The following is a 26,152-nucleotide window of genomic DNA, read 5'->3' on the forward strand; positions in this document are numbered from 1 at the left end:
TTCTTACTTTCCCTATTCAGGGAAATCACACCTGCTTTGCATTTTGTATGCTTTAGTTTAATGGGAATTCAATGTTTCTTCCTTTATCCAATGTCTTGGACACTATCTATAAAAAAAGAAAGGAAAAGAAGATGCTCAATCAGCTGCAAAGCTTTACGATCGAGAGTCGATCGAAGTGCACGGGTTTACAATCAGGATTGTTATTTTCTGTCACTTGGTTTTATTATGTTTGGAATTACAATTATTTATCATAATTGATTACACCTCTACGATTACAATAAGTGCGACACAAATCTTCATTTTTATTTTGCATATTTTTACTCTTGTTGAAACTATTAAAGATAAGAAATCACAGTACTTTTTAACACAATTTTAAAAAATTCTTTATATACAGCGGACATACTTTAAAAAAAAACAAAAACAAAAACCTCCTCGTTCATTCAGGCAATCCATCTTGAAATTCGTATGAAACTTTAGTTTCCATTATTTATTATATTTCATGAAAATTTTGAAACAGAAAGAATGTACAACATTCGGATTAAAGAGCTCTTCCTAATCTCAGTATCAAGCGTCACAAAACTAATAATTTACTTGCTAAGTTTACATGAAATGAGAACGTCAATTTGTTGACATGAATGCTGCCGTATCTCAGAATGTAAATCATGTATTTAGCTATACAATATTTGTATACCTCAATTGTCCTTGCAGTTCCTTGAATAGCTTGAAGACAATCTAGATTGCGACTGAAAGAAATCAAAAGGAGTTCCTGATCCCAGCGACCTTCTTGAAGAGTTCGGTGAATCCGATAGAAGAGGTTCATAAACTGGGTTTCTGTTCTTTGGTTGACTAATTTGCAAGGGAGAAACTACTTCTTTCTCCATCGGTCTTGGGTGCGGCTCGATATTGCCTAAAGTCAGAATCGGCCCACCCATTCGTTCAGCCTGCTGAAGTGTATTGATTTTACTTGGTCTGTACGTATACCGGAAGTACTTCAAAGCTAGAACCGGTCCCATCCCTGCTGCAACTATGAGCTGTTCAAGAGAAACAAAGACAAAACAACAGACCAGTATTCAAACTGAAGCCATAGCACTAATAAGCCGACAAGTGGAGAAATTAAATTCCAGTATTTAACAGAACAATGGCGATGGATTCCTCCCTGTAACATCAAAAGGAAAGCAACTAAAAGACAGAGAGTGTGAAACTTACGGACATAGTTATCCAATAAGAAAGTTGCCTACATAACCGGAACATAATAGTGTACATCCCTGATGCAGGAATTGCGCTGAAAATCCAATTAATTACATAGAAAGCAACTAAATTCCCCCATATGGCAAGATGTTGCAATATCGTGAAGGAACTGCAAGCACCAATTAAAGTTCAGCAAGTCAGGATATTTAAATATATTAAAAGTGGTATCATGAAGCCATTTTAAAAATTCTGGTTACGAGCTATTTATCATGGGTCAAGATGCACATTCCAAGCCTGTGGGGGGTGCAAGCCATGGCATTTTGATGAACTACAAAGTATAACTCCCCCTTAACAGCACTTATGGAGCAACACTATTTTACATTGCTTCTCAAGCAAGGACAAACTATATGATATGCCATTTTTCTAACCCTCTATAAGCTGGAGTAAAAGACCTTATGTGAAGGGGACAAAAGGAAAAGAAAACAGAAATGCAACAAATAACTGCAGTCTACATTTAAATGGAAGCATACTTTGTCTCCAAAGCCACTACAAAAGCCTGCAGCCATATACATCCAGAGAGTGCCACCATAGAAAGTTCTTCCATTTCACTTTTCTCGTAGGCATAAGCATGTATGGTGATCACAAACACAACAATTGCCTGCAAATCCCCACAAAATTAATTGATGAGACAATAAAGCAAAATGTTATAAATCAACAAGCAATATCAAGTAAAGATGTTTTGATTATGAGTTTCAATCATCGATTTAAGATTTAACTACAGTCATGGATCACTAAATGTTTTCAGATTTGTTTTAATTACTTTACAACCAGTATCAGTCAAGATGCTTTGATAAAGAATAGCACTCACATGGAACAAAGATCGACCAAACCATCCAGCAAATGTACTCGGATTCAGAAGCCTGTTAGAGAAACAATTATGTATCAGTTAGATGACCATAACCAGCAGTCTACACGGTTGTATGCTAAAAGGATACAACCAATTCTCCAGTCCCATTTCCTAACCCTGTTATATAGAAGGGGGAAAAAGGCCAAAAAAGGCAGAGAAACAGTAAACCTTCCCGCTTGGCAGTAAAATAAAATTTGTGGATGCTGCATAACTGTTCCTTCACTAAGATCTTTGTCAAGGACACTGACTAGAACAGGAACACTAGTGTAGAAAACATTATAGGCCATCAAGCTAACAGAATTGAAAAGACTAGTTCCAGAGACACCTGAAATAAAAGAGAAACTGATGTATTCTGGTGTCAGCAGAAAAGTAATGATAAGCAAGTTCAAGTGAGAATCAAGTACAATAAAAGCAACAAAGAGAGGAACATCATATTTAGGAACTCACAAAATTTGGATGAAACATATAACTAGTGACTTGTAGAAGGAATACTGGGAAAGAAATGCTGTACGATTGTAGGAATAACGGCCATGAACAAGTATTAATCTTTTGAGAAACCTGAACTCTGCAACCAGGAGAGGTATTTAGGTAAAGAAAACATATAAAAAGTAACCACTCCACAATGAAGATGAAAAAAAAAAAGAACATCTCAAATGCCCATGATTATCCAAACTAGGTAGCATTCTTGGCACAATTCTAAACTCTCCTGTCAATGCCAGTCATAAGCACATTTATCCAAACTAGAACACTTCAAAACCATTAAATAGTATATTATCATCATGAAATAGTTCTAAAAATCCATCTTATGCTCATAAATGTTATATTTTCCTGAGGGGTCATAACAACAAATCTTCCTTTAGGTTCATTATCATAACGACAACTTATTGCCTGAATAGCATATATGTTGAGAACTTTCAAAATTACAACAATTTACGCCATAAGTTCAATAACCGATAAAAAGAAAATAAATAATAGGCAACCAGTCCTGAAGGCTTTCAAAATATTTAAAGATACTTACTTCCAATACTATAATCAGCTGCTCTTGCAGCCTGCAGCCCTTCTCTTCCACTAATGCCAACACCAATATCAGCTTGTTGTATCATTCTCACATCATTTCCACCATCCCCAATAGCCAATGTTCTATAATCACATGATTTCAAGAGTTCAACAAGCTGCCAAAAGTATAGTTCCGTTTAGGTGTAAAAGTCATCATTTCCGTATAAAAGAAGGCTATAACTAATGAATATAATCTTTTATAAATACTGGTAATGAACTTACAAATAAAATATTCAGCAATTTAAATTAGAAGGGATAAGATTAACTCCTTAAGAACAAAGCAAAATACAGCCTAATAATGTAAAAGATTCAATGAGATAAAGACAATAAGAGAATTAGAAAACTAGAGCACGCAATATATGTACTTCTAAAAATCCTAAGGTCACAGCATTGACATTAGAAGCTGGTCTAGCTAAAATATATTAGGGCAATAATAATTCACACTTCATAATGAGAGGTGATAGCACTTCCAAAAACACTACCAAAACGATGTCTTAAACTCTCAAATTACTTTTTCCTTTTTATTTATTTATTTATTATAAGATTTACATTTATGTTAGTACTTAGAACTCCCAGTATGCATTGGGCCAAGTTATGCCAGTGTTCACTCAACATTTCTTCTTAGAAGCAGGAAAATCAAAAGGTATAGTTTCCCCTTGCTGCTTCATAGTAGTACCAATACTCTATAGTCTGCATACAGAGAGATCCAACAGTTCTTTCCTATTCTCCTCTCCATTTTGAGAAGAAAGGTGCTGTCCATACATAAAAGATTGGAAAAAAGGTATATCGATTGTAAAGATTAACATGCATGACATTTATTCTGCCCCCACTAATGCTCTTGGATGTCTTATCAGTAGAACATGCCGCAAATGCCAGCAGTCTGGATGTATCCCCTTTTTTCTTCATTAATTAGCTTGTATATCAGTTTTAAGCCAAGAGTGTTGCTTGATGAGAGAAATCTGTAGATAACGATCATATTCATGACTATTATGGGTGAGAGCTATACATCCTCTTCAAATCTTAATTACATTATGTATTTTGGTTAGAGAATTTTAGGAATTCTATTTTATATATTTCTACTAGGAAAATTCCCTTTACAAAAGTGGCAAGACTTTTGTATTATGGACCACCGATTATTTTAGAAAGTTTAAGATTATCTTTTACTTCAGAATATCCTTAGCACAGCAGTGGAGGTTACCATGAGCTTTAAGGAAAAATTTATAGAAAATAAATAATAACATTAATAAGTGAGCATGATGAATATGATTATGAGGGAGAAGATACTAAGAAAGTTCTGTAGTTGTAACACAAGCTCAATATAAGTATATAACAATCCAAAATATATTTAATACTTTAAAATTAATAACAAAATCAAAACCTGTGCTTTTTGGGACGGTGTAACACGACAACATATAGCCGTCCTTGACAAAATAGCTAATTCTGTAAAGGCTTTCCTATAATGCTTAAGTGCAATTTCAAGAGCCCATCCATCAACAACAAATGCCACATCCTGCACGGAATTGGAGAAGTAAAAAATAGGGAAATAAATGCAATAGTGAATAAAACCTTGTGAGTTAAAAATTAGACAGATAAAAACTTACCAAGCAATTCTTCCTATGAGTAAAGTAAAAATAAACTAAACCCTATAGAAGCAAAAGAAAGGTTCTTTACAAGATTGTTTAGGTACCATTTCTTACAATTATTCTAAGGTAGCATGAATTTCAATTAAATACTCAACCAAGAATGTGAGGAGATGAAATAAAAATCATTATCATCAGCTTAGAATCACTAGACATAAGTCAACCATTTACTGTTTCTTTTCTTTTTTTCATAGAAAGTATATATTTATTTTTGGATTACACGTATGTGAGTGAATAAGCCTTGTGGGCCTCACACACATTGTCCACTTCTAGTGACAATTGCTTATGCACCCACTTCGACAATTTAGAGTGCATAGCTGAAGTGCTGAGCTTCTTACTTTGATAATCTGATTAAGTTAACAAGGACCTTAGGTTTTCTAACGACTGGTATTTTTTTGTTCTTAGTTACATACTGTTAGAAACCTAACAACATTTGTCTGTGCTTGTGAGGTGGCTCTCTAAAATCTTTTTTTCAGAATCACAATTCAGTTTAGAGCCAGAAAATTTGCCCTTAATCAAGTCGATAATTTACTTTAAAAAAAAAAAAATTCTACAATTAACTGCAATTAGGAGATCGCAAACACACAAGAATAGTGGCCAGAAAGAAAAATAACACGAGAACCCCTCACATAAATTTCCAAGGATCAAGCATTGAGGTTTACCTTAGGTTCCGAAGATGTTATCCTCATTGTAAGCAAAACTCTCTCTAAACTTCTACAAACTTCATCTTCAGTTTTTCCATCAATTAGAAGAAGCTGACCTTTTGGCTCTGGTAATTTGGAAGGAAGGAGGAAACATCATTAACGTGAAACGAACAACTGATGAGAATTCAAACTGTGACATTCTATTCATTGATTAAAGCAACTGAATTTCTTGTGGCACCAATAGAATCAAAACTGACAGCAAAAGGCCAACTCCACCAGACAATCACCTAAAAATGCATAATGACCCTTCTAACAACCAAAACCTCAATTATTGCCCCCGCCAATTACATTCAGCTTAATCATTAATCTGGCATCAAACACCAAAAATGATAATAAAATATGACAAGACATTTAAGGATCTTTAATAACATAAAAGGAAAGGCATACAGTATAAAATTTCAGGTACTAAAATTTTGAAGATAAAGCTAAACTCTAATTTTTTATGTTTATTTATATTTGAATCTAACACTTTTTTTTTATTATCTTTATTAGAAAAAAAAAGAATGCATGAAGCATTTTTAGGTATGTGGAGAGATGCAAGGATGAAAACTTGAAAGAAATGTAGTTGTTCAATCCAAGCAACAAATCATACAAGTAGCTTAGTTCCAAACGTTTAGGAACCATGAAAAGTCCTCATTGACCAAGATATTTGAAACAATAACATAAACAGCAGGACATGTGATTAACACAAAGAGTTGGGATTTATGTAAATGATTTAATCCACCTGGGGAAATAAAATTGCAAGAAAGAGCAATCTGTATGGCAGTATTCTGCTTGTCTCCGGTCAGCATCCAAAAATTAATTCCAGCTTTCCTGAGTGTCTCAATTGTTTCAGGTACACCATCCTAAAATGATTAAAAAGATTAAAAGGGCGACATGTTAACATCAAAAGTATTCCATGGAAATGATGTATATTTGACTTAAAAATAGATGAAAAAAGTTTTAAACATGAAAGTTGGATTTAATAGCTCAATTTCACCTGTAGACGATCCTCTATTGCAGTAACACCTAGAACCTCAAAATCATGTTCTAATCTTTGGCAAACCTCAGCAATCCTCCACTGCAGAATGCGGACACTAGAGGAACTAAGTCACTTATCACCAAACTTGACCAAAAGCTTGCAGAAAAAAATAAAAATAAAGAAACAAACAGAACACAAAAAGATCATTGGATTGTACTTCACCTCCCTATCAACTAATGTGCTACTAGCCTCTTTGAACAACAAAGACCACTCTTGATACTCATCCTCTCTCAATTCACGGCAAGCTAAGCATAAAGTACGAAGCCCCAATTGAGCATACTGTTCTACAGCTTCAATAAATGTTCTTGTTTGTTGCCCTGAAAAAGAAATGATTTTACCATATAGAAAGCCAACTGATGCAGTATCAAGTATCTGTTTCCTTTTAATGAATGATTATATTTTCTAACATGCCATAATCAAGATATTCTATTAGTAAGTCACAAAGGTACATTACAAGCCACAAAAATCTTCCCGCCATTAAAACAAATCAAATATATTAGTAAGCCAGTAAGATGAGGGGGTAAATCACGTATATGATTATTGATGCATGATCCTGAAGTTATATGCATAACCTATAATGAAAACAGCCTGTAACAAAAAAGAAGCCACCACATGCAACTTTTTGAATTCTAGTTCCTACAAATTTAGTAAGCCCTTTTCTATGATTACAATGAAGTCCCAACAAGGATGTTAAAGAACTACAAGAAATACTAATATGAGGATGGCAAACTCTGAACATAGATTAAAGATAATAAATTCCAATTTCTTTTATAAAATATATGTTCATGGCAATGAAATGAAAAGGATGAGACTTGAAGTTGAAACAAATATATCAGGCAACATGGACTTATTACAAGATCTAAGCCTCCAACACCCCATCCTCAAACTGATGACATGATCATTGTGCCATGCAGGATAGCGATGATTATTTATACTAGTGAACCAAAGATATTCATCAAAGAGGAAAAGGATGTCCTTGCAGATCGAGGCAACAATCATCAAATAATTAAAAGAAAATCATGCAGCTACACTGCCAATGACCATCAAATAAATTGATTGAATTAGAAAGAATAACCTAGTTGATGCATTTAAAACGTTCTCTGAAAGTCCTAAGATGAGCAAAAGATAGAATAAAAACATTACCAACATAAGCATAAGGAAGAATTGCTTCATCTGCACCCTTTGACAAAAGTACAATTTTTCCATTCTGGCAATCTTTAACAACCACCGACATTCTTTTCCGATCAGATGTGAACTCCAAAATCTCCAACACTTCATACTTAATCACAGAACCGTTGAACCTGATCTCTATAGTATTTAATAGGGAAAACCATAAATAATCATACCAGCAATCAACTTCTGTACACCAAAAAGAAAAGGAGTTTTTTTACCAAGAATATTTGCAGTTTTATTGGCATAAACCATATGCAATTGAGCAGCAGCATTAACAAGAGCATCTTCATCCTGAGATTGTGCCTTGTATGAGATGGCTCCGGTTTTGCTACAGATGATTAAACAAGGTTGGGATGATATGTATTAGAATTTCAAAACCGAGAACAAGTTATGATACTGTTATGTGGATCTATCTCTAAATTGCAGCTAAAACTCTACCAAGATAGAAGATAGAATCACCTCTTTATAGGAACAACAGTATTACATATAGCCATAACTGTGAGAAACTGAACAACATCAGGAGAGCTACCAGCAACAGCATTAAGCAGTTTCGTATCTGTGCACCAGTGGCAAAATTAGTCATAATCAAAGTTAACAATTCTTACATGAAAATTGTCCTCAATATTTGAAAACCAAAAGTAACACTAATTGATTTAAAGATCCTCCACATGAATTTCAAACTATTTCAAGCACAATAAGAAGCATAAGATATCAAAAGTATTGAACTCATTTATCCAAAAGCATGCAAATTGCTTCAAGTCAATCATGTTATTTCCAAGTATAAATACCACAACCATAAAGAATAACTTACTAAAGCCACATTTTGAAAGATAAATGAGATTTTTATATTATAAAGAGGGTAAAATAATATTCAGTGAACATATTTTACTGATATAATTAATAAAGTGTCACACACTGCTTAAAATGGTGAAACATTTTTCCTTCCATAACTTATGGGCTGGGCAAAATAGATGTGCAGAATTGCTGAAAGCCAGAAAAAATACATCACATCAGCAGCCAGAAGCATTGTGCCAGAGCACAATGAAGTATCAGAAAATGTACAAAATAACAAGACGCCAAGAGTACACTTACTAGAACAAGCGTGGAAGCTCCATTCCCGTTTTATAAAACTTAAGCAATATTAAATTTCATTCCCATTTTTGGACCACCTCAATTATAAAAGACAAATTTTCCTTTATTTCAATCAAGAAGCAAGAAAACATATTTAAAGAAGATACTTTTCATCATTTTCAGCAAGGTTTTCAGGGAGAAGAGAAAAGGTAATTGATTAACTTAGTTTGATAAGTTGCTCTTGGCTACAAATGTAGACAGCTGCCTTATGGTAGAAAGATATACCGATGACATAAAGGAAATATTCATTCAACAGAATTGAAAACTAAAAATGGATTGGAGGAATAAAATAAGTAATGAGAAAAGATGAGGCAACAAGCAAGGAGGAGAAAAGTAGATAGCAAACCTTTCAGTGCATCACCACTCTCATTTCCATAGAAAACACCACTAATGCAACATCTTCTAAAGATCATTCTATTTTCTGTTAGTGTTCCAGTTTTATCAGTCATTATGTACTCAACTTGTCCAAGGTCCTCACTTATTGCTGTGCTGCCGCATGAAAAAAAATGATCTTATTAAATATATATGTTCACTAAAAATCTATGGCAGAATCCAACTACATAGCTAAATAATTGCATAAATTTCTTTTCAAAATGTTTCTTACTGTAAAAATAACTTAATAATATAGTAAGAAGAAAAAGGAAGAGATAAAGAGTTTTAAAAAAAGTAAAACCAAAACAGCGAAAGAGGAACAGAAAGAAAGAACAAAAGAAAGAAAAGTGCGGCCAAGTCATATAAGACTCCAACATCACTTAAACATTTGAATAGATAATATTTAGTTTGAGTGATATCAACTTAGCTAGCAGCCTCATACACTGGAAAGGACACTCCAGCTGATGGATTTCTTGGGGAAAAAAATACTTACTTTGTTGCATGGGAAGGAATACCAGTTTCATAATCTATCATCTCAGTGTCCCAATCAATGAACTTTGCATATAAACTTTTCACAAGATCTAGAGAGACCTGCAAAAGAAAAGGCTCGATGGTTAACAAGGTTAGATACCTGAGAAAAAACTCATATATGGAAATGAATCAAAACTGAAGCAGATAATTCAAGATTAGCAGTAACAACGATAAGGATGTTTAAGATGAAACTTCATTCCTAACTATTTGGAACCTTAAGCTACAAGTAAAGAAACTGTCCATCTCCCGACCACCCAGCCCAGTAGTAATAGGAAATAAACCATTAATCCAAGAGCTATTAACTAGGACCATCAGTACAATGACATGTCTATAATAATTTAAACTACAACTGGTTTCTGTCACCCACTTGGATTTCTATTAACAATAACATGATTGAACAAAAACATATCTACAACCGTCCTACTAGATTTTGCATTTATGTGCAATATCCATGAACTCAAACATTTCTACCTTGGTAGGGTTTTAATTCAACCAGCAAGCATAAACTGTATAAATTAAAGTCTACAAGTTGGTTAAGTGATGCACCTCTACTCATATTATAATTATGCCATGGACTATTAATAATTTAAACCCAAAACTCACATCACTGTTGCACCATTATTTTGATCTTGCTTAACAATCTCTTCTATTCTAGAGGACGAGAATTCTAGCTAAGAACCTTCTGTGGCTATTAGCAGCAAGCTGCCCTGTTCAGTAAAATCCAGGTTCACACCACTAAAAAGTTAAGGGCAACAATCCAAAAGCATTAGCATTTTTAGATAAATTACCTTAATAGATATGGGTATCATGATGGAACACAGAAGCTCAAAACGAAGAGGAATGACCAATAGCTCATACCATGGACCTTCAATTGGATATTGCACATACCATTGCTGCAACAAGAAAGTGGGCATTTCTACAAAGTTAAAACATTGTGACACATAAAATTTAAGAGGGGGGGGGGGGCAAAGCTTCATCACAAAATTAAGAGCCAAGAACAAGCAAGAAAATGATATGGAAAACCACAGGCATACATGGAGTAAAGACAACTGAGCAGCAAGCAAATGTGAAAGAAATAAAGGTGGAAGAATTTCACAGGTGTCCTGGGGCTAGAAACCTGCCCATGTCCAAAGATCCAGTCAGGTTAAGGTCAGAGGCTTGGTCTTAGGTATTTAGGCCCCAGCCAAGTCCAGCTAATATTTTAATTATAAATTACTATGTAAATGGGCAGGTGGGGAAGCTTGATCTTGGCTTTAAACATCTGGACACCCCTCGAAGTTACACACTCCAAAATAAAGGCTCAGATAAAATCACACTGCAGAGGAAAAAGAGTACAACCTTGCCTGGTGCATATGCAAAATTTGTTTGTAGCAAAATCCACAATTTTCACCCCTGAACTATGTGATCTACTGATCTTATGCCATAATACAGATTTTAGGATATTCTCTTAATAAGAACTAAAATTCAACTTCAAGGATAGCAGTAAAAAGGGGTCCTCTCAAGATGTCAAAACTTAAGACAGTATTGCAGTAGATAAATACAGATGTAAAACTAAGCCAAATGATCAGTTTTGTACAAAGAAAGGTTCCCTACAACTAAAAGAAAAGGCTAATATAGATTCCTGTTCAGTTGAAAAGTATAGACTCCATGCAAATTTGCATTGAGTTTGGAATTAAAGGAAACAAAATGTGTCATCAACCAAGCCTAAAGATTATATAATATGATAATTGATGATAATAAATAGATGAGAAACTGAAGCTAGCAAGTGCAATTTCTGACAACCTTTCTTGCTTCTGTATCCTTCCACACATTCCCAGCTATACCAAGAACCATAACAACCACTATCTGGAAAACAAATATAGCACCAGTTAACTTGTCAATCATGGCATCCATGGCTGTTAGCTTTGGCTCTGGTATGCCCCTACTCATACCCAACTTAGTTTCGTTTCCTGAAAGATGGAATAAATAATTCAAAAACTGCAGTACAGATGTTAATACCATCAGAATGAAAAATGAAACCCTCAAATGGACTAAGGATAAAAAAAACAAACAGAGTAGAAAACTCAGGAAGCCAGTCGAGGGAAGAAAAAGAAAAGCATAAATATTCACAAAATAATATACCATACATGTTCAGATAGCATTTAGAGAAAATAAAATAAAAGAAAAGCTATCACATTATCAAAGCATCAATAACTCAACCAGGCCATCTATGTGGTGTTAAAGTCAAGTTAAAATAGACTACTAGGCTGCAAATAATTATTTCTGAAGCAAGATGAGAACATATAACAAAAATACAAACCCATAAAGGGAGAGAACACAAAGTAAAATTGTACTGCATCCCAGGATGTTTATGCTAACAATGTCAAGTTACAAATTCTTCAAGATTGAATACTAGATGAAGCTTATTTATCAGTGCCCTTCAGAGGCTACAGAAAAATGACTAAAATATCATGATATGTTTCAGAACCCAATCTCTTCTGGCAATAGCCAAAAATATTAAAATATTACCACCTTTACTTTAGGTGGTCAAATATGCTAAGCAGTTTCGGACAACTAAAATGACATGAGTCTCGATACAATGTATAAACTTTCCTCAAAATTAATGTTAACATGAATCGCCCATTAAACAAACACATTTTGCTTTCTATTTTTTTATGTAACCATGTTCACATTATTTTTATGACATAGTCCTCTATATCTCAGCTCTTTCTCATCATCTTTTAGCTTAGCTCAGTAGCACTTAGATATTAAGGGGAAAAGGGGTAAATAATAGATAACAATGATAAATTAATGATAAGATATATCAGTGGCCTTGAAATTTCATATATAGGAGCTTGCCTGTGTAGACAGCAACTCCACAAGCCCATTCTGTGTTCCTCAAGTAGCATGACTGAAGAATTGTGTTTTTTATGGTCAACGGACACACATCATTATCAATAAATGGAGGGAACAAACGCAGATTGGCATCAAATCTTGTAATATCCTTATCTGGATTTGGACACTCAATAACACCCTGAAAAAGAAGATAGACCATGTAAGGATAAAAAATACACAAATGTGTCTGCGTCTAATATTAATATATATGTGTGTGCGTGCGTGCGTGCGTGTGTGTGTGGTACTTAAATCTTGCCTTGATTTTATGCAGCAATTCAAAATCTATTCCCATGCAAGCAGAGGGTATTACCCTGGTCTTCAAATCAGTTTCACCATCAAGGGCAGCAGTCTGCAAGACAATTTGTGCTCGGTCAATTTTAAAGAATTTTGTATGCTATGGCTCTTCTGTTTTTGACATTAAGAGCTTGACCTCCTCCAAGTCTCAATTAGGTGAAAGTTTAAATTACATTTTAATCCAATAATCTTCCCGAATGAATTCATTCCACTTAGGCTTTTAACAAAATCATGTGCTGATTTAAATTCTCTTCTCTCTGAAATGCTAACAATTCAGAGTACAAAAGGTAGCCAAATCTATTCACTCGATAAAATAGAGTTTTCCAACAGAAGCTCTATTTCTCAAGTTCACATAATTCTGTTGTTATCTAAAATTTTGGAGTCCATCTCTGTCCACACTGATAGTTCAACCAAAAACTAACATTTCAGAATTTACAACTTTTAACAAGGTGCATATTCACCTCAACATAGCAAAGGCCTTGCGGATCAGAGGTCCCAATTAAAACAAGATCACATGGCACTTCATCATTCTCACGAAGCCACACTATATTACCAACATGAATATCCTGTGCTTGGATCTGCAAATGATGGCCACAACCACAAATGACATAAAAAGAGAAAGCAAAGAGTTAGTTTTACAAAGTTTAAAAGGTACACGATAGCAAGTAATCCTAAAGCAAGAGGTCATTCAACTTTAAAGGAAAAAGAGAACCAGAGGATATGCAATTAAAATCAAATAACCAAATGACAAAGAATATCAGAAAACTCCCTTACATGTTTCCTGATACCCTGCCTAACAACCCAGACTAGTTTCTCATTTGCTTTCTTGTCTGATAAATATCTATTGTAATCATCCCATGCTTCTTTTGATGCAGAGACAGCAAAAATGAAAATTAGTGGACCCCAAGTACTGGCAGGATTTACTGGAGTAATCAGTGACCATAACTGAAGGCAAGCAATCAATAAGAAATACTGGTTCATGAACCGGCTGAAATAAGAAGCAATAACATATTAGAAATAGTGGCTGCATAAGAAATGCAAAATAGACAACTTTCAAGCAGAAAAAGAAGAATGATCTCCAGCCTAAATACATTATCATGCACAATTGATAAATGAATCATCAAATGCATCAAAAGCCATGTAAGAGTCTCTAAACAGGACCTTTCAGTCATCTCATGAGGCAATTCTTCATAAAATAAAATCAAACCTCAATGATTAGTCAGGCAGAAGGTATAAATTAATCACGGTACAAGCAAAATCATATGTATGTATATGCACAAAATAAATGAGCATAGCAAACAGTTGATAACATTACAATGACAAGCTTTGTTTATTTAGCTTGTGAAGCAAAGGAAAGCATAATATTAACCAAACTCGGAAACTAATATCCAATTGAAAAGAAAACTTCTTAAGATATACCTGAACTGCTCCCATAAATTTTTTGGGAGAAAGTTCAATACAGTATATTTTCTGTTAGAAATTCGATTGTCACAGTAAAGTTCATGTGATGATTCATTGTCATTAATGTAAACATATCGCTTCATTTTTGCCTCAAAAGCAATCAATGGCAACTCTACAGTTTCCCCCCAAGCTCATTACAGAGTTCAACAGCGGTAAGGAGCCTGTCACTTAACCTGAAATAGAGAAGTACACAAATTAACATTAGAAGCAATTCACGATAGATTGTCCCTTTCAAAAATTTTACAGGAAATGTAACGGAGAAAACAAACAAAATAAGAGAACCAGCTCAATTAATTACATATCACATCGTAGAATCTCCATTCAATTAGTTCAAACTAAGATTTTTCAAGTTAAAATTTATCATTTAAAAGAAAAGAAAATATGAGACAAGATCATGATATATAAAATTCTAGATAAAAGCTTCAATTAATCCGATGAATGGAACCGTTAGATAGATTGATTTAAAACGTGATTAAATTGCGACTACACAATTTCAAAGAAATATTGATTGAAATCGTAAGTGTATCACCTTTTTGCAGAAAATAATTGTTTGGCATCCAAGATTATTTTGAAATTTTAAAGGAAAATATGAGAGATCGTACCTCTTTTTCTATTACTATCGATGTTTTTTCGTTCTTCCGCTCCTCCTTCCTTCATCTCCTTCCCCGGGCTCGGTCTTTGTTCTCATTTTTGCTTGAAAGGTACAAAAAAAAAAAGGGCAGTTGTTGCGTGTACGCGGTTCCACTGTTTGACTTCTGTGGATCCACTATTATCCGTTCGATAATTGTAAACTTCCCTTTTGGGTCATTTTGTACTACATGTGTCACCGTCTTACACGAAATCTTGATCCAAGTTGAAATTTAACGTGATTTAACTGAGATCGCAATCACCGCTTTCAGTTGTTTTTAAAAAGGAAAGGAAGAAATCAACCTTTGATCTACCGCTCTACTGGGCCTAATATTTTGACTTACATATATATAAATCCTTATAGTATTTACTATTTAACTATATAGTAATTTTATGCTTAAATAATATGAATAAACACATAATTGAAAATAATATTTTTATTTTTATAAAAATATAATGATGGTAACTTAATTATCTATCAAATTATAATCTATACCTATTATTTATAAAAAAATCTATATCTACCTATACTTTTTATTGTGGGTAGTTTTCAAAAATAGTATATGAAGTTTTATTTCATCCACCCTTAATTTTAGTTCAATTAAATAAATTATTTTTTTACTTTTATCTAGTTTTGAACATTTTAAAATAAATATATTCATTTAATTTCATGTTAAATAAATATAAGTGTTTTTATATGTAATATATAAAGCTAAAATGGTATTACTCAATAATGATATTATTAGTTTATAACAATTTGATTAAATGAAAATTTCATAATTATAAATTTTCAATATCGATTTCATATATCATATTTTACCTCAAACCAAAATTCATATGTAATTTTGAGATTTAAATTTTATTAAAATTAAATTTTAGTTCTTAGAAACTTACAACGAGGCGCTGACTTAAAGTAAATTGAGGTTGAGTCACGTGAGTTCTAAATACAAATTTATTCTGACTTAAGCCCTATTATATGTATGTCATATTTAAATTTATTTTGATTTATATCTAGATATATTTTGATTACCACTCTAATCATACTTATAATATTAATTATAATTATTTAAATGTATTATACATATAACTAAAAAAAAATTTCTTAGGTGCTCCGATGCAAGTGGTTTTGTCTTGAGTACAAATGAGATCACAAAATGAAATTATTGTATGTAGACCACTACAAACCCTCTTTTAGTCTCTGGTTAGGCTCGAAAGTGTTGTATTACTGCCTCATTATCTATTCGAAGTTGAATGCGTTCAACATTCAACATTAGACTTATTATTTGGTCTTATGACTGCGTAGGGCTAGGTGTCACTCCAAAAAAATAGGCTACATTCTTAGGTTTCCAAAGCTGCCTTAATATCATAATGCAATTAGTTGATCCACTTTTTAATAATATCAGTGACCAAAAGATTATCAATCCGAACTTCACTATTATTTCCAAACTACCACCCTTGCAAAATATCAGGTGTGAAAAGGATGATCAATTGTTTCATTCTCCCTTGAACAAAGCACATAATGAGGGTTTATGTTTATATTGCTCTTACTTTGATCAGATGTGTAGGATATTATAACACACCTTTTACAAAAAGACTATTATTTTAAAAGAAAGTTGAATCTTTAAAAGTGCACCCCAATTAAATCTGTAGTAAGTGTAGCCTCCAATTTTTTCATCTCTTGTAGTAATAACTTTACATGCTTCCCGAATTAAGAATTGACTCCATAACTTGTGCTTCTAGATATACTTTTCCTTCTTTTTTAACATTGAAAAACTCTTAAAATTTAAATCTTACATCCAAGTTGTACCAACTTGATCTCTCATTGTGTCTACCTTCCACCTCTGAGCGTTCAAAACCTAAAACTCCCTAACTAAATTGCTAAACATATTTTGAGATTGATGTTGCTAGTAACAAGAATAAAAAATAGACACACGCTTGCCATCCTATATTTGAATGCCAATCCCTTGCATGCATATGTCACATCCCTTCGGGATGCTTTTCTATATCCATGAGTCCAAATTCCTTACTTGGACAATAAAAAAGTTTTAATTCGTAAAATACTTAGCTAGAAGCATAACTTGTGCCATTGATTGTGGTTCTGTCAGTACCCTCAATGCTTGTTTGTGAAGAATAGCATCATTCATGTATTATGTTATTTTAATTCCAACTCCACCTACTTCTTTAGGCATACATATCGATTCCAACTATACATATGTAGTTTATTATTTTCACTCTCACGTCTAAACTAGGATTGGTGAAGTATTTTATCAATTTGTCATGTTATCAATTTAGGGCTTTTACATAGGAAAAGATAAATATGAAAATAATTGATAGCATAGATTTAATTAGTTTTAACTTACCCCCTCGAGACAACTACTCGATCTGACTAAAGCGCTTAAAAAATATAAGAATAATTAGCAAACAGAAGATGAGTCAATGGAGCACAATTTAAGGTTGTTGCCTAAGTTGTCGCAACTTGATGCGAGCCTCATCTTCAGCATAGTTGAGGTAAAACTACAACTTGAATTTATTTTGGAACTCCACCTAAGTCCCAATGCTAGTGTCTCCATGTTTCTCATCTATGCGCCTACGACACCACCATAAAAGAGCAGCATCGATAAAATACATAGGGACAATTTTTACCTTAGCAGTATCATCCTCGATGCCCACAACATAAAAGTATTGCTCCATTCTACGAAAAAGTTGTCTACATCTTTGGTAGACTTGGTCTCCTACAACTCTTTCGGCTTAGAGGAATCAATCTTATACTTATATGTCACAGCTAGCACACAATTACCCACGATTGTTTTGCACAAAACAAGCTTTCTTTTGAGCTTGTCCATCTATTTTGTAATACCCCTCACTCGATCCGAGTAAGAGATGCTACATTTAAACACTAAATTCATCACTTAAACATATTCTTGTTTCATTATAATCAAGGTAATTTATAGTACAAAACATTATCATTTACACATAATTCACAATTTTTTTAAGTACATGCCAAACTAAAATCTAATGTGTGTGTGTATATATATATATATATATACCAAAGGCTTGAACTTGAAGCTTGAGGAGTGATGTGATCCGAACTGAAGTAACAATCCTCAAGTCTTTTCAAGACTTATCTATCACCTATGCATTTAAAGCAAACACATTAAGCTACGTGAATAGCAAACACAGTAAGTACTCAACTGAATTCAATCTTACCATATGTATGTACAATTTAAATAAAATTTTAATAGCATTTATTCACACAGTTTTTTTTTCACTAATATCTTTAAACTTTTAATTCATTTTCCAAAACATAAAATCATTCAATCTTACCATTTATATATGTACAATTTAAATAAAAATTTAATAACATATACTCACACAGTTTTTAATAACATGTCTTGAGACATCCTTCCATGTTTTCTAATTTTAGAGTTGAAATTTGAAGTCTTGAGACAATGAAACTATGTCTGGAGACCTTGATCCTTGTCTAAATACAACGAATCGTGTCTCAAGACCTTGATCCTTGTCTCAATACAACGAATCGTGTCTCAAGACCTTGGATCGAATTTGATTGATTTTAGATTCGATGTTTTATGTCTAGAGAAAATATCATGACGTCTCGAGACTTAGTGGCTCGGATCTTGAAACAGGCATGCTATGTCTTAAGACTTTGACCCATAAATGCATGAATCACTTAAATTTGTTCTTGAAGTCTCGAAACATGTTCTTGATGTCTCGACACACATGCCCAAAAATGGAGAGATTAAGCAATGCAAGTCATGAAAATGCGTTTCTAAAAGCACCTAAATATGTTCAACATGCAACCAAACTAATTCAAACATATTTTATGTACTAAAACAAGTCTTAAATATACAATGACATAATTTTTAATAACACAATATATCAAAGATTCATTAGTCAAGTATAATGTAAGCCATAAACCGTACATTTAACAAGTAAATTTGCATCCAAAAAATCCAAATTAAAGATAACCAATAGTACCAAAATATATTAGAATATCCCAAATATGCTTAATATACCAAATCCATGCAAAAACATACTCAAGATGTAAGAGTTCACCTAGAGACCTACGTACATTCGGTACATGCCCAATACAATGTTCAAAAGAAATGAATTACAAGAGATAGCAAGTGTAGCTATAACTCAAGAGCTTCAATGCAATAAATGATTGAATCACTACTCGAACATGCTTCTAAAATTTGTGCATGGAGCAAACAATCTGCATGTTGAGCTATTAAAGTTTAATCACTACAACAAAACAAGTTTTTAGCGGCGTTTGGATTAAAAACGCCGCAAAAGGTAAAGTATTAGCGGTATTTTTGCATAAATGCCACAAAAGATAAAGCAATAGCGGCAATTTCTCATAAACGCCGCAAAAAGTAAAGCAATAGCGACGTTTTTTCATAACGCCGCAAATTTTTTCTTTTACGCGCCGTTTTGATAGCATTCAACTTTGGTTCTTTTTTCTCAGAACCGGTATCAGCAAACCTCCACAAAAACCTAAGAGGTAAAGTGCTCTGTTTCCTTTATCCTTTCTTTCCCATCAGCCGCCGCAAGCTTTCCATCCTCACGGTGGTCCGCTCCTTCATCTGTAAACCTCCTACCGCCTCCCCTTGCTCGTCATTGCAAAACCTCACTCACTTACGTTGGCTCGTCCGTACCCCCGGCCACTATCTACCTCCACTTTAACGTCGTTCTCTGTTCTACATTTTGTTTACTTCTCTCTTTCCCTCTTCCTTCCGTCATCTTCGTTGCTCGTTCTTCCGTCTTTGCTGCTTTTTACTCCCTTCACATGACTCTCTCTCGTTTTATTTTATCTTTGTTTATCTTTTATTCGTTTTCGGTACTAATTTACTTTCTTTTTTCAGAAGTTTGCTTCGAACTTGAGCAAAGTATTTATTCCTATGTTTCCGAAACTAGTTTTCTTAAAAAAAAAAATCTCTAATTGTTTAAATTTTTTATGGTTATATTTTAGCTTTATATTTTAATTATTATTTTTGAGTTTTAGAAAATGAAAATATTAGAAAAATGGCAAAACGCTTTGGCTGGATCTTCTCGTTGCGGTGCCTATACGAAGGGATCAACAACTCCAGACACCAGAAAAAAGTAACAAATGCTCTCACTCTTTTCCTTTTTCATTTCGACGGGACTAACGCTAAATTACAGGTACTTTCTCTCTCTCCATTGATTTGAAGTTGACCGATTTGAACTTTGATGTCTTATTTTTCCTCCAATTTCTGCTTTTTCGTCTCAGAAGATTCTCTTTTCTAGGGTTTTTATTTCCAACTGGATGGAAAATTCAAGTCAGGAGTTATTATTTTATATTTTTTCCTTTCCTAAGTTTCCATATATTTCAATTTTCAACTCTTAGATCTTAGGATGTTCAACTTCACCCTTGATTCTTGATACTGTAAACTTTGAAAAATTATTGTAGCTTTGAAAAATTTAGTTTTAATCTATGTTACACGGACTGGATGATGAGTTTCACGAGAATACTATAATTTTCCTAAGCCTTTTTATATATTTGGAAGATCATGACCTGCACTTATCTACGAATTATATGGCACACTGGCCAATTATGAGTTTATTTTTCCTACGCTCAATAAATCCTTTTTTTCCGGTACATATTTGAACTAAAAGAGTTCGTGGTTTATTTACTGCTTCATAGCTAGTAATGTATTTATTACCTCCAGGATTTGACACGAATTTTTGTCTCTAACTTCAGGATTTTATTGTTGCAACTGAAGTTTTAAGGTGATGGCGAGGATCAAACCACAAGCTCTGCTACAACAGAGCAAAAGGAAGAAAGGGACAGCTCGAATAAGTCTTACAACAATTACAATGTTGATTTTGATTGTCGTTTTGATTCTGTTTTTTGTGTATGCCACCTACAGACACTGGACTCAAAGGTTTGTTGCAATTCGGCTGTTGGCCATGGGATTTAGTGCTGCAATGCTTTTAAACTTGATTATGTGCATGCTTTGTTTATTCATGTAATTTACTGTATGACTTGCAAATTGCAGAGCAGTGCATTTAAAAATAAAACTGCTTGTGGAGAATAAATTATGGTTTATATTTAGTAGTCAGTGGAATTTGACTCAATTTTCTTGTCTTTAGGTCAAGAATTCATATTGAAAACAGGGAATCAGTTATTGAGGTACACTCTTTAAGAACCTTATTTATTCTAAATGGTTTTCTTGATCCTCATGGTCTCATATTTGTTTTAAGTCTTTGTTTCATCAATTACAGTAGAACTCTTTACTCAGTGCCCTGTATCAACGTATCATCCTTTCAGGATTTTTGAAGGCAATTTTTCTCTGTTCTTTTGTGAATGTATCCTAGTTTATGAGGCTTTCTATGATGAGGCATTTTGCCTGTTTGTTATTTTTGTGTCTAACTTTATATCCTCTCTAATGATTGTGGCCTGTATTTGGTAGGGTGACAACTCTTTCATGGATTCAAAGAAATCTGATCTTCCAGGATATGCTGTAGGATCCTTACTTGCTAAGCTCTTTCCTAATTAATATTTGGTGCCTGTGTGAATAATGTCTACTTTCTTGTAATACTGGCCTGCAACGTCCTGTGCCTAGTTCTGAGAAACAATATTGACCTACGTGATTAACTTACAATGTGTTTTTTTATCCAATGCATATATATATATATATATATATATATATTTATCTATTTAAGGAGCTTTCTGCGACTGATATTTTTTTCAGCTTGCACATGTGTCTTGTGAGCACTTGAATTCATCAAAAGACATTACAGAAGAAATTCTTTTATCATGTTCTTGGTTGCATCACCTATTAAGGAAACATATATTTCCTTAGTATGTCTCTCAATAAGGCATTTCTTTTATCTATTTAACCAGCTTTCTGCAAGTAAATTTTTCCTTCATCTTGCAGGCACGTGTCTTGTGAGTACATGAATTCATCTAAAGACATTACAAAAGAAATTCTTTTATCATGTTCTCGGTAGCATCACCTATTAAGAAAACATTTCATTAGCATGTCTCTCAATAAAGCATCTTTTTTTGGTATTCCTTTGAGGTTTTTCAATTGTATCCTACAATCTTGACAGGTTGGCTTTTTGTGATGAATGAAATTTAGCTGAGTTGTTCATTTATTACTTTGTTTTACTTTTAGGCTTTTATATCGAAATCTTATTCAGAATGAGTTTTATCCACTGAATTAACTCTGTTTTACCCCTTCTTATGACTAGATTTTAGATACTGCGAAAGGCTCTATAACAGTGGAGCTCTTCAAGGACAGTTCTCTTGAAGTTGTTGATCAATTCCTTGATTTATGGTAAGTACTGGAATCAGTAAAGTCTATGTGATCAATATTTGAATTGAAAAAAAATGATGTTGGTAGAGCTGAGCGGTTCATACTTGCTTGTGAAACAGTCAGCAATAGTTTTAAATTATTTTTCTAGATCAAATTTCAGTTTTATTTTCTAAATTGTTAGGCTCTAATCTTGTAGCATTGCCGTCTATTTGGGCATCATGGTGTTGTTTTTGTTGTTTGAGCGTTATGCACATGTCTATCTATCAAGAATGCATGGAATTTATCACTATAGTTTTAATTCTTAAGATTCATTCTCAGAGTTTGGTTTAAACTGGCAAATTTGTTTAATGGAATTGATGTAAGCTCCATCTAATTTAGATTTAGTACTAAATCATGTTTACAATTTTAACCCCAAGTGTTTTTAAAGTTAGTGGGACTCAAATAAAATTTGTATATCCATGAATTGCAAGAATATTCGGTAGAAAGGAAGCCTAGGGGGAATTCAGGGAAAGGATTTGTATTCAAATCCCAGTTTTTGATGATTATATTTTTCTTGATATAGGTGGTCAGATGTTGCTTGGAGCATGCAGCATCAGTGGCCAAGACATTCTTGATGTCCGATTGTGTGGTTGTGGAAATAAAGGAACCCGAGCCCATGCCTGCTGGGAACCCCATGGATAATTCAGGTTTGCACTTCTGAATCTAACATGAGTAGTAATGGAACACTTGTTCTTTATATTTTGCATGCTAATATGTCGGGTTGGTTGATTATGTCAGGATACGGCTACTAAAGCAGATGTTGAAGGGAAACCGAATAAGGTATCAAATTTCCATTGTAGCAACGATGAACCTGTTAGAGTAGAATGCTTATTTTCGTTGTTGATTAATTATTGAAAAATCCTTAAGTTCCCGGTGATATATAAGATTTGTATTTTGCAGTTCAGTGTAAAAATTTTGAGCATCATTTTTCAGTGGAAGGAAGAAAGTTGGTATTTACTGTTTGCTGTTTTTGATTGGTAGAAAATTTTTCAACAGAATTTTATTTAAACTGTCGTAATAAATTGAATTTCAACACATTATTTATAATTCTTATAAATAAAACTAATTTCATGGGGAGCGCTATAGTTGATATTACTATACGAACAAAAGATTTAAGGTAAACGATGAATAAAAGTCACTGGAACTACAAATTATGAGGAACATCAAATGTGAAACATGAAAGAACAATAAAAGCAAAGAAACAGCTGGATAGTGGCGGATATCCCACTTCAGACGGCAAAGAAGTTAGCGCCGCAAATTATTTTAGCGGTTGCTAAAAACTTATTTTGCTGTAGTGAATGGTGCTAACAAAAGCTAAATGCATGACATAAAATTAAGCAGTAAAGCATGCTAACATATCGATAGTCATCAGTTAAACACGATTCATATAGTCATCACATCAACTAGTCTCTTTTACACAATCCCAATAGCATAATTCAAATCACTTAGCATATTCAAATCATATTTTGCATTGTTTCAACATTTCATATCTCATTTTCATATACTATGAATTACAACAATTTCATTTCATTTTCATCATTTCCATATCCATCTTGGTTAAAATATGCCCCTATTAACCAATTATGAATTAAGGATGAATACACGGATTAATCTCCTAAAACTTCACAGAGATGCGCACAAGTGTCAAATGAGCATAAATGCACCAATGCATGTAAGAAAACGACTTTCCCTAACACTCCATGATGCACACAAGTGCCAAATATAAATGCCACAAGCGCCAATAGAATGTACACAAGTGCCAATCTTCCTCTATCACACACAAACCTTATAATATGCTAACTATACTTAAATCATTTCCAACATTGTTTAATAAGGCGTTTATTATTAAAACATACCATAGAAATACCAAGCATTATAGGTTGTTAACATATATAATTAACTTCAATTATTAAGCCATTGCCATTGTACCAATACCAATTCAAAATGTTCTCATGCATCCACATAATTTATCTCAAGTACATACATAACTCATACATTCAATATATCATAATCCAAGCACATTAACCGACAAATTATCAACATATCATCATTAATAAGTTCTAAGCTAGATTACTTAAATGAATCTATATTTATAAAATTGAATTTAAGATAACACAAACTTTGTTACAAATCAATAACAAAAAAGTAAGAACAATATTATCAAATCTCAAATTCAGTTTTAGTGAGATGCAATTCAATATAGCAAAATTATTTCACTTTCTTGGCAACTCAAGAGAACTCTAATATAATCCATTAAAAATCAAAATTTAACCTCACAAATAAGTTTAAGAACTCCTAAACACTTAAAAATCACTAGTAATTCAAGCTCTTACACTTTCTCTAGAACTCTTTAAACTCAACAATGGCACCTCTCAAGCACAAGCTCCAAACTCCAATCTAACTTGAAATCTAACCTTTCCATATGATTCTAAACTTAAATCTATGAATCTAGCTTGAAAATATCAAGAAATCCTCTATCTTGAAAAACACTCAATAATGAAAGAAAATGCAAGAAAAAAAAAATCAGATTTCAAGGTTTAGAAATCATAAATTATGTACCTTGCTAAAAAAAACAAAGAACCATCAAGAAACCCAAAAGAAACCCTCACTTCTTTTCAAAACTAACGTTAGGTAGGAAGATCAAGAGAAAAAATGTTGAGATTCTTGATTAAGAAATCTTGTTTTTATAAAATAAGCTAATGAAAAATTAGATTACCAATATGAAGTCTTGAAAAAGTGCAACCGTGCAAATGCGTGGGAAAAACCCTTCCCAACAAACCAAATTTCAAAATAGATAAATATGGTATTATTGGCTTAAGATATTTACAACCTAAGGATCTCACATCCATCTGATCATAGTTCTTGGTTTTCACACATTAACCCCACTAATTTTACTAATCTTACAATTTATTTCATAGGCCTTAAATTCTAAATTCTAACTAATTATGCTGATTTTACAATTATGGTGCCTATTGTGTGCGAATTGTAACGCATACTAGAACCTAGGTTTTAATGCCAATGAACAAGAATTTTGCGACTCCAATTGTGGCGTCATCGGCAATATAAGCAGGTCAAAGCGAGGAATATAATTGAGAAGGGGCTGAGATATTAAAAGAAAATTATTATGAAATAGGTCAATTTATTAATTGAGATATTCGTATAACTTCATGAGTTTGATTCAAGCTTTTCGAATATATTTTATTTAATTTATTTCATATATGAAATCAAATTTGATATAAAAAAAATCTTAAAGGTTAAACAAGTTTGGATAAATTTCTTTTACTATATGAACTTCACACTCTAATGCATAAACACCTTTAAAAATTTTCCTAACTTTTAAATATTATTATTGTTGTTGCAAATGTAAAGACTTATAGTCTCCACGTCCAAAAAATTCTAATTAAAATAACTAAAATACACCTAAAATTATTTAATGTTACAAAAGAAAACAAAAGATTATGCATGGTTAAGGAAAGTAGATCGTGTTAATATATATGAGTAAAATTTAAGAGGGCCAAATATAAAATTACCCCATTCTTTAAAAAATATGGTATTTAGACAGGTTTAAAAAGATTAGACAAACATAAAAGTATTCTTTATTTTGGAATAGGATGCTAAAAATTAAGGAAGAAGAACCCTAAGGAAATGATGTTTGAGTAAAACTCCATAACGTGTAATGTAAGAATCTTGAATTAAGTTAAAGAAGAGAATATTGTCATTTCATTTACTTCAAATTTGGAAGTTTAATGCAATGATTGATTAATAAACCGACAAGACGAGAACTTCTTGCTATTGTAAAATGATGAACGTAGCTTTCACGAAGTTGTGGGACA

The 26,152-nt window shown here is 33.0% G+C and overlaps 2 protein-coding genes across 6 annotated transcripts; one reads left to right on the top strand and one right to left on the bottom strand.

The window, feature by feature from the left end:
* Positions 1-460: 460 nt before the first annotated feature.
* On the bottom strand, positions 461-15,114 carry LOC105764216 (phospholipid-transporting ATPase 2). Of its 3 annotated transcripts, none has more exons than XM_012582723.2 (25): positions 14,955-15,114; positions 14,311-14,525; positions 13,666-13,879; positions 13,353-13,469; positions 12,854-12,946; positions 12,562-12,736; positions 11,506-11,672; positions 10,512-10,616; positions 9,686-9,783; positions 9,167-9,309; positions 8,149-8,245; positions 7,908-8,017; positions 7,660-7,824; positions 6,679-6,833; positions 6,475-6,555; positions 6,220-6,340; positions 5,454-5,560; positions 4,530-4,661; positions 3,114-3,267; positions 2,543-2,660; positions 2,264-2,437; positions 2,057-2,108; positions 1,719-1,846; positions 1,207-1,357; positions 461-1,031 (listed from the first exon to the last, which is right to left on the bottom strand). In XM_012582723.2, the coding sequence occupies exons 2-25, from the start codon at positions 14,433-14,435 to the stop codon at positions 693-695; spliced, it is 3,321 nt and encodes a 1,106-aa protein (XP_012438177.1). In that variant the 5' UTR covers positions 14,436-14,525; positions 14,955-15,114; the 3' UTR covers positions 461-692. The 3 variants fall into 3 exon arrangements, 2 of the variants coding, with proteins under 2 accessions (XP_012438177.1, XP_052481502.1); XM_052625542.1 differs by having other exon boundaries at positions 11,506-11,667; positions 12,557-12,736; XR_001124564.2 differs by lacking the exon at positions 461-1,031 and having other exon boundaries at positions 1,208-1,357; positions 2,212-2,437.
* A 4,324-nt stretch (positions 15,115-19,438) lies between these two features.
* LOC105764219 (peptidyl-prolyl cis-trans isomerase CYP21-3, mitochondrial) lies at positions 19,439-23,276 on the top strand. Of its 3 annotated transcripts, none has more exons than XM_052625570.1 (7): positions 19,439-20,160; positions 20,742-20,903; positions 21,112-21,151; positions 21,432-21,482; positions 22,216-22,301; positions 22,843-22,966; positions 23,058-23,276. In XM_052625570.1, exons 1-6 carry the CDS (start codon positions 20,108-20,110, stop codon positions 22,892-22,894), a joined length of 444 nt encoding a protein of 147 aa, XP_052481530.1. In that variant the 5' UTR covers positions 19,439-20,107; the 3' UTR covers positions 22,895-22,966; positions 23,058-23,276. The 3 variants fall into 3 exon arrangements, with proteins under 3 accessions (XP_052481530.1, XP_052481531.1, XP_012438180.1); XM_012582726.2 differs by having other exon boundaries at positions 19,447-20,160; positions 20,720-20,903; XM_052625571.1 differs by lacking the exon at positions 21,432-21,482.
* The last annotated feature ends 2,876 nt before the right edge of the window (positions 23,277-26,152 follow it).

This window comes from Gossypium raimondii, chromosome 12 (genome assembly GCF_025698545.1).
Source record: "Gossypium raimondii isolate GPD5lz chromosome 12, ASM2569854v1, whole genome shotgun sequence".
Taxonomy (NCBI): domain Eukaryota; kingdom Viridiplantae; phylum Streptophyta; class Magnoliopsida; order Malvales; family Malvaceae; genus Gossypium; species Gossypium raimondii.

Bases quoted from the DNA above. Each gene is read 5' to 3' on its own strand.
- LOC105764216 (XM_012582723.2), bottom strand. From the start codon at position 14,435: ATGAAGCGATATGTTTACATTAATGACAATGAATCATCACATGAACTT. The intron at 6,341-6,474 runs GTGAAATTGAGC...TAATCATTTTAG, and splicing joins CAATAGAGGATCGTCTACAG to GATGGTGTACCTGAAACAAT. The intron at 1,032-1,206 runs GTAAGTTTCACA...TCTCTTGAACAG, and splicing joins CTTATTGGATAACTATGTCC to CTCATAGTTGCAGCAGGGAT.
- LOC105764219 (XM_052625570.1), top strand. From the start codon at position 20,108: ATGCTCTCACTCTTTTCCTTTTTCATTTCGACGGGACTAACGCTAAAT. The intron at 20,904-21,111 runs GTTTGTTGCAAT...TCTTGTCTTTAG, and splicing joins TACAGACACTGGACTCAAAG to GTCAAGAATTCATATTGAAA. The intron at 21,152-21,431 runs GTACACTCTTTA...TGTATTTGGTAG, and splicing joins ACAGGGAATCAGTTATTGAG to GGTGACAACTCTTTCATGGA.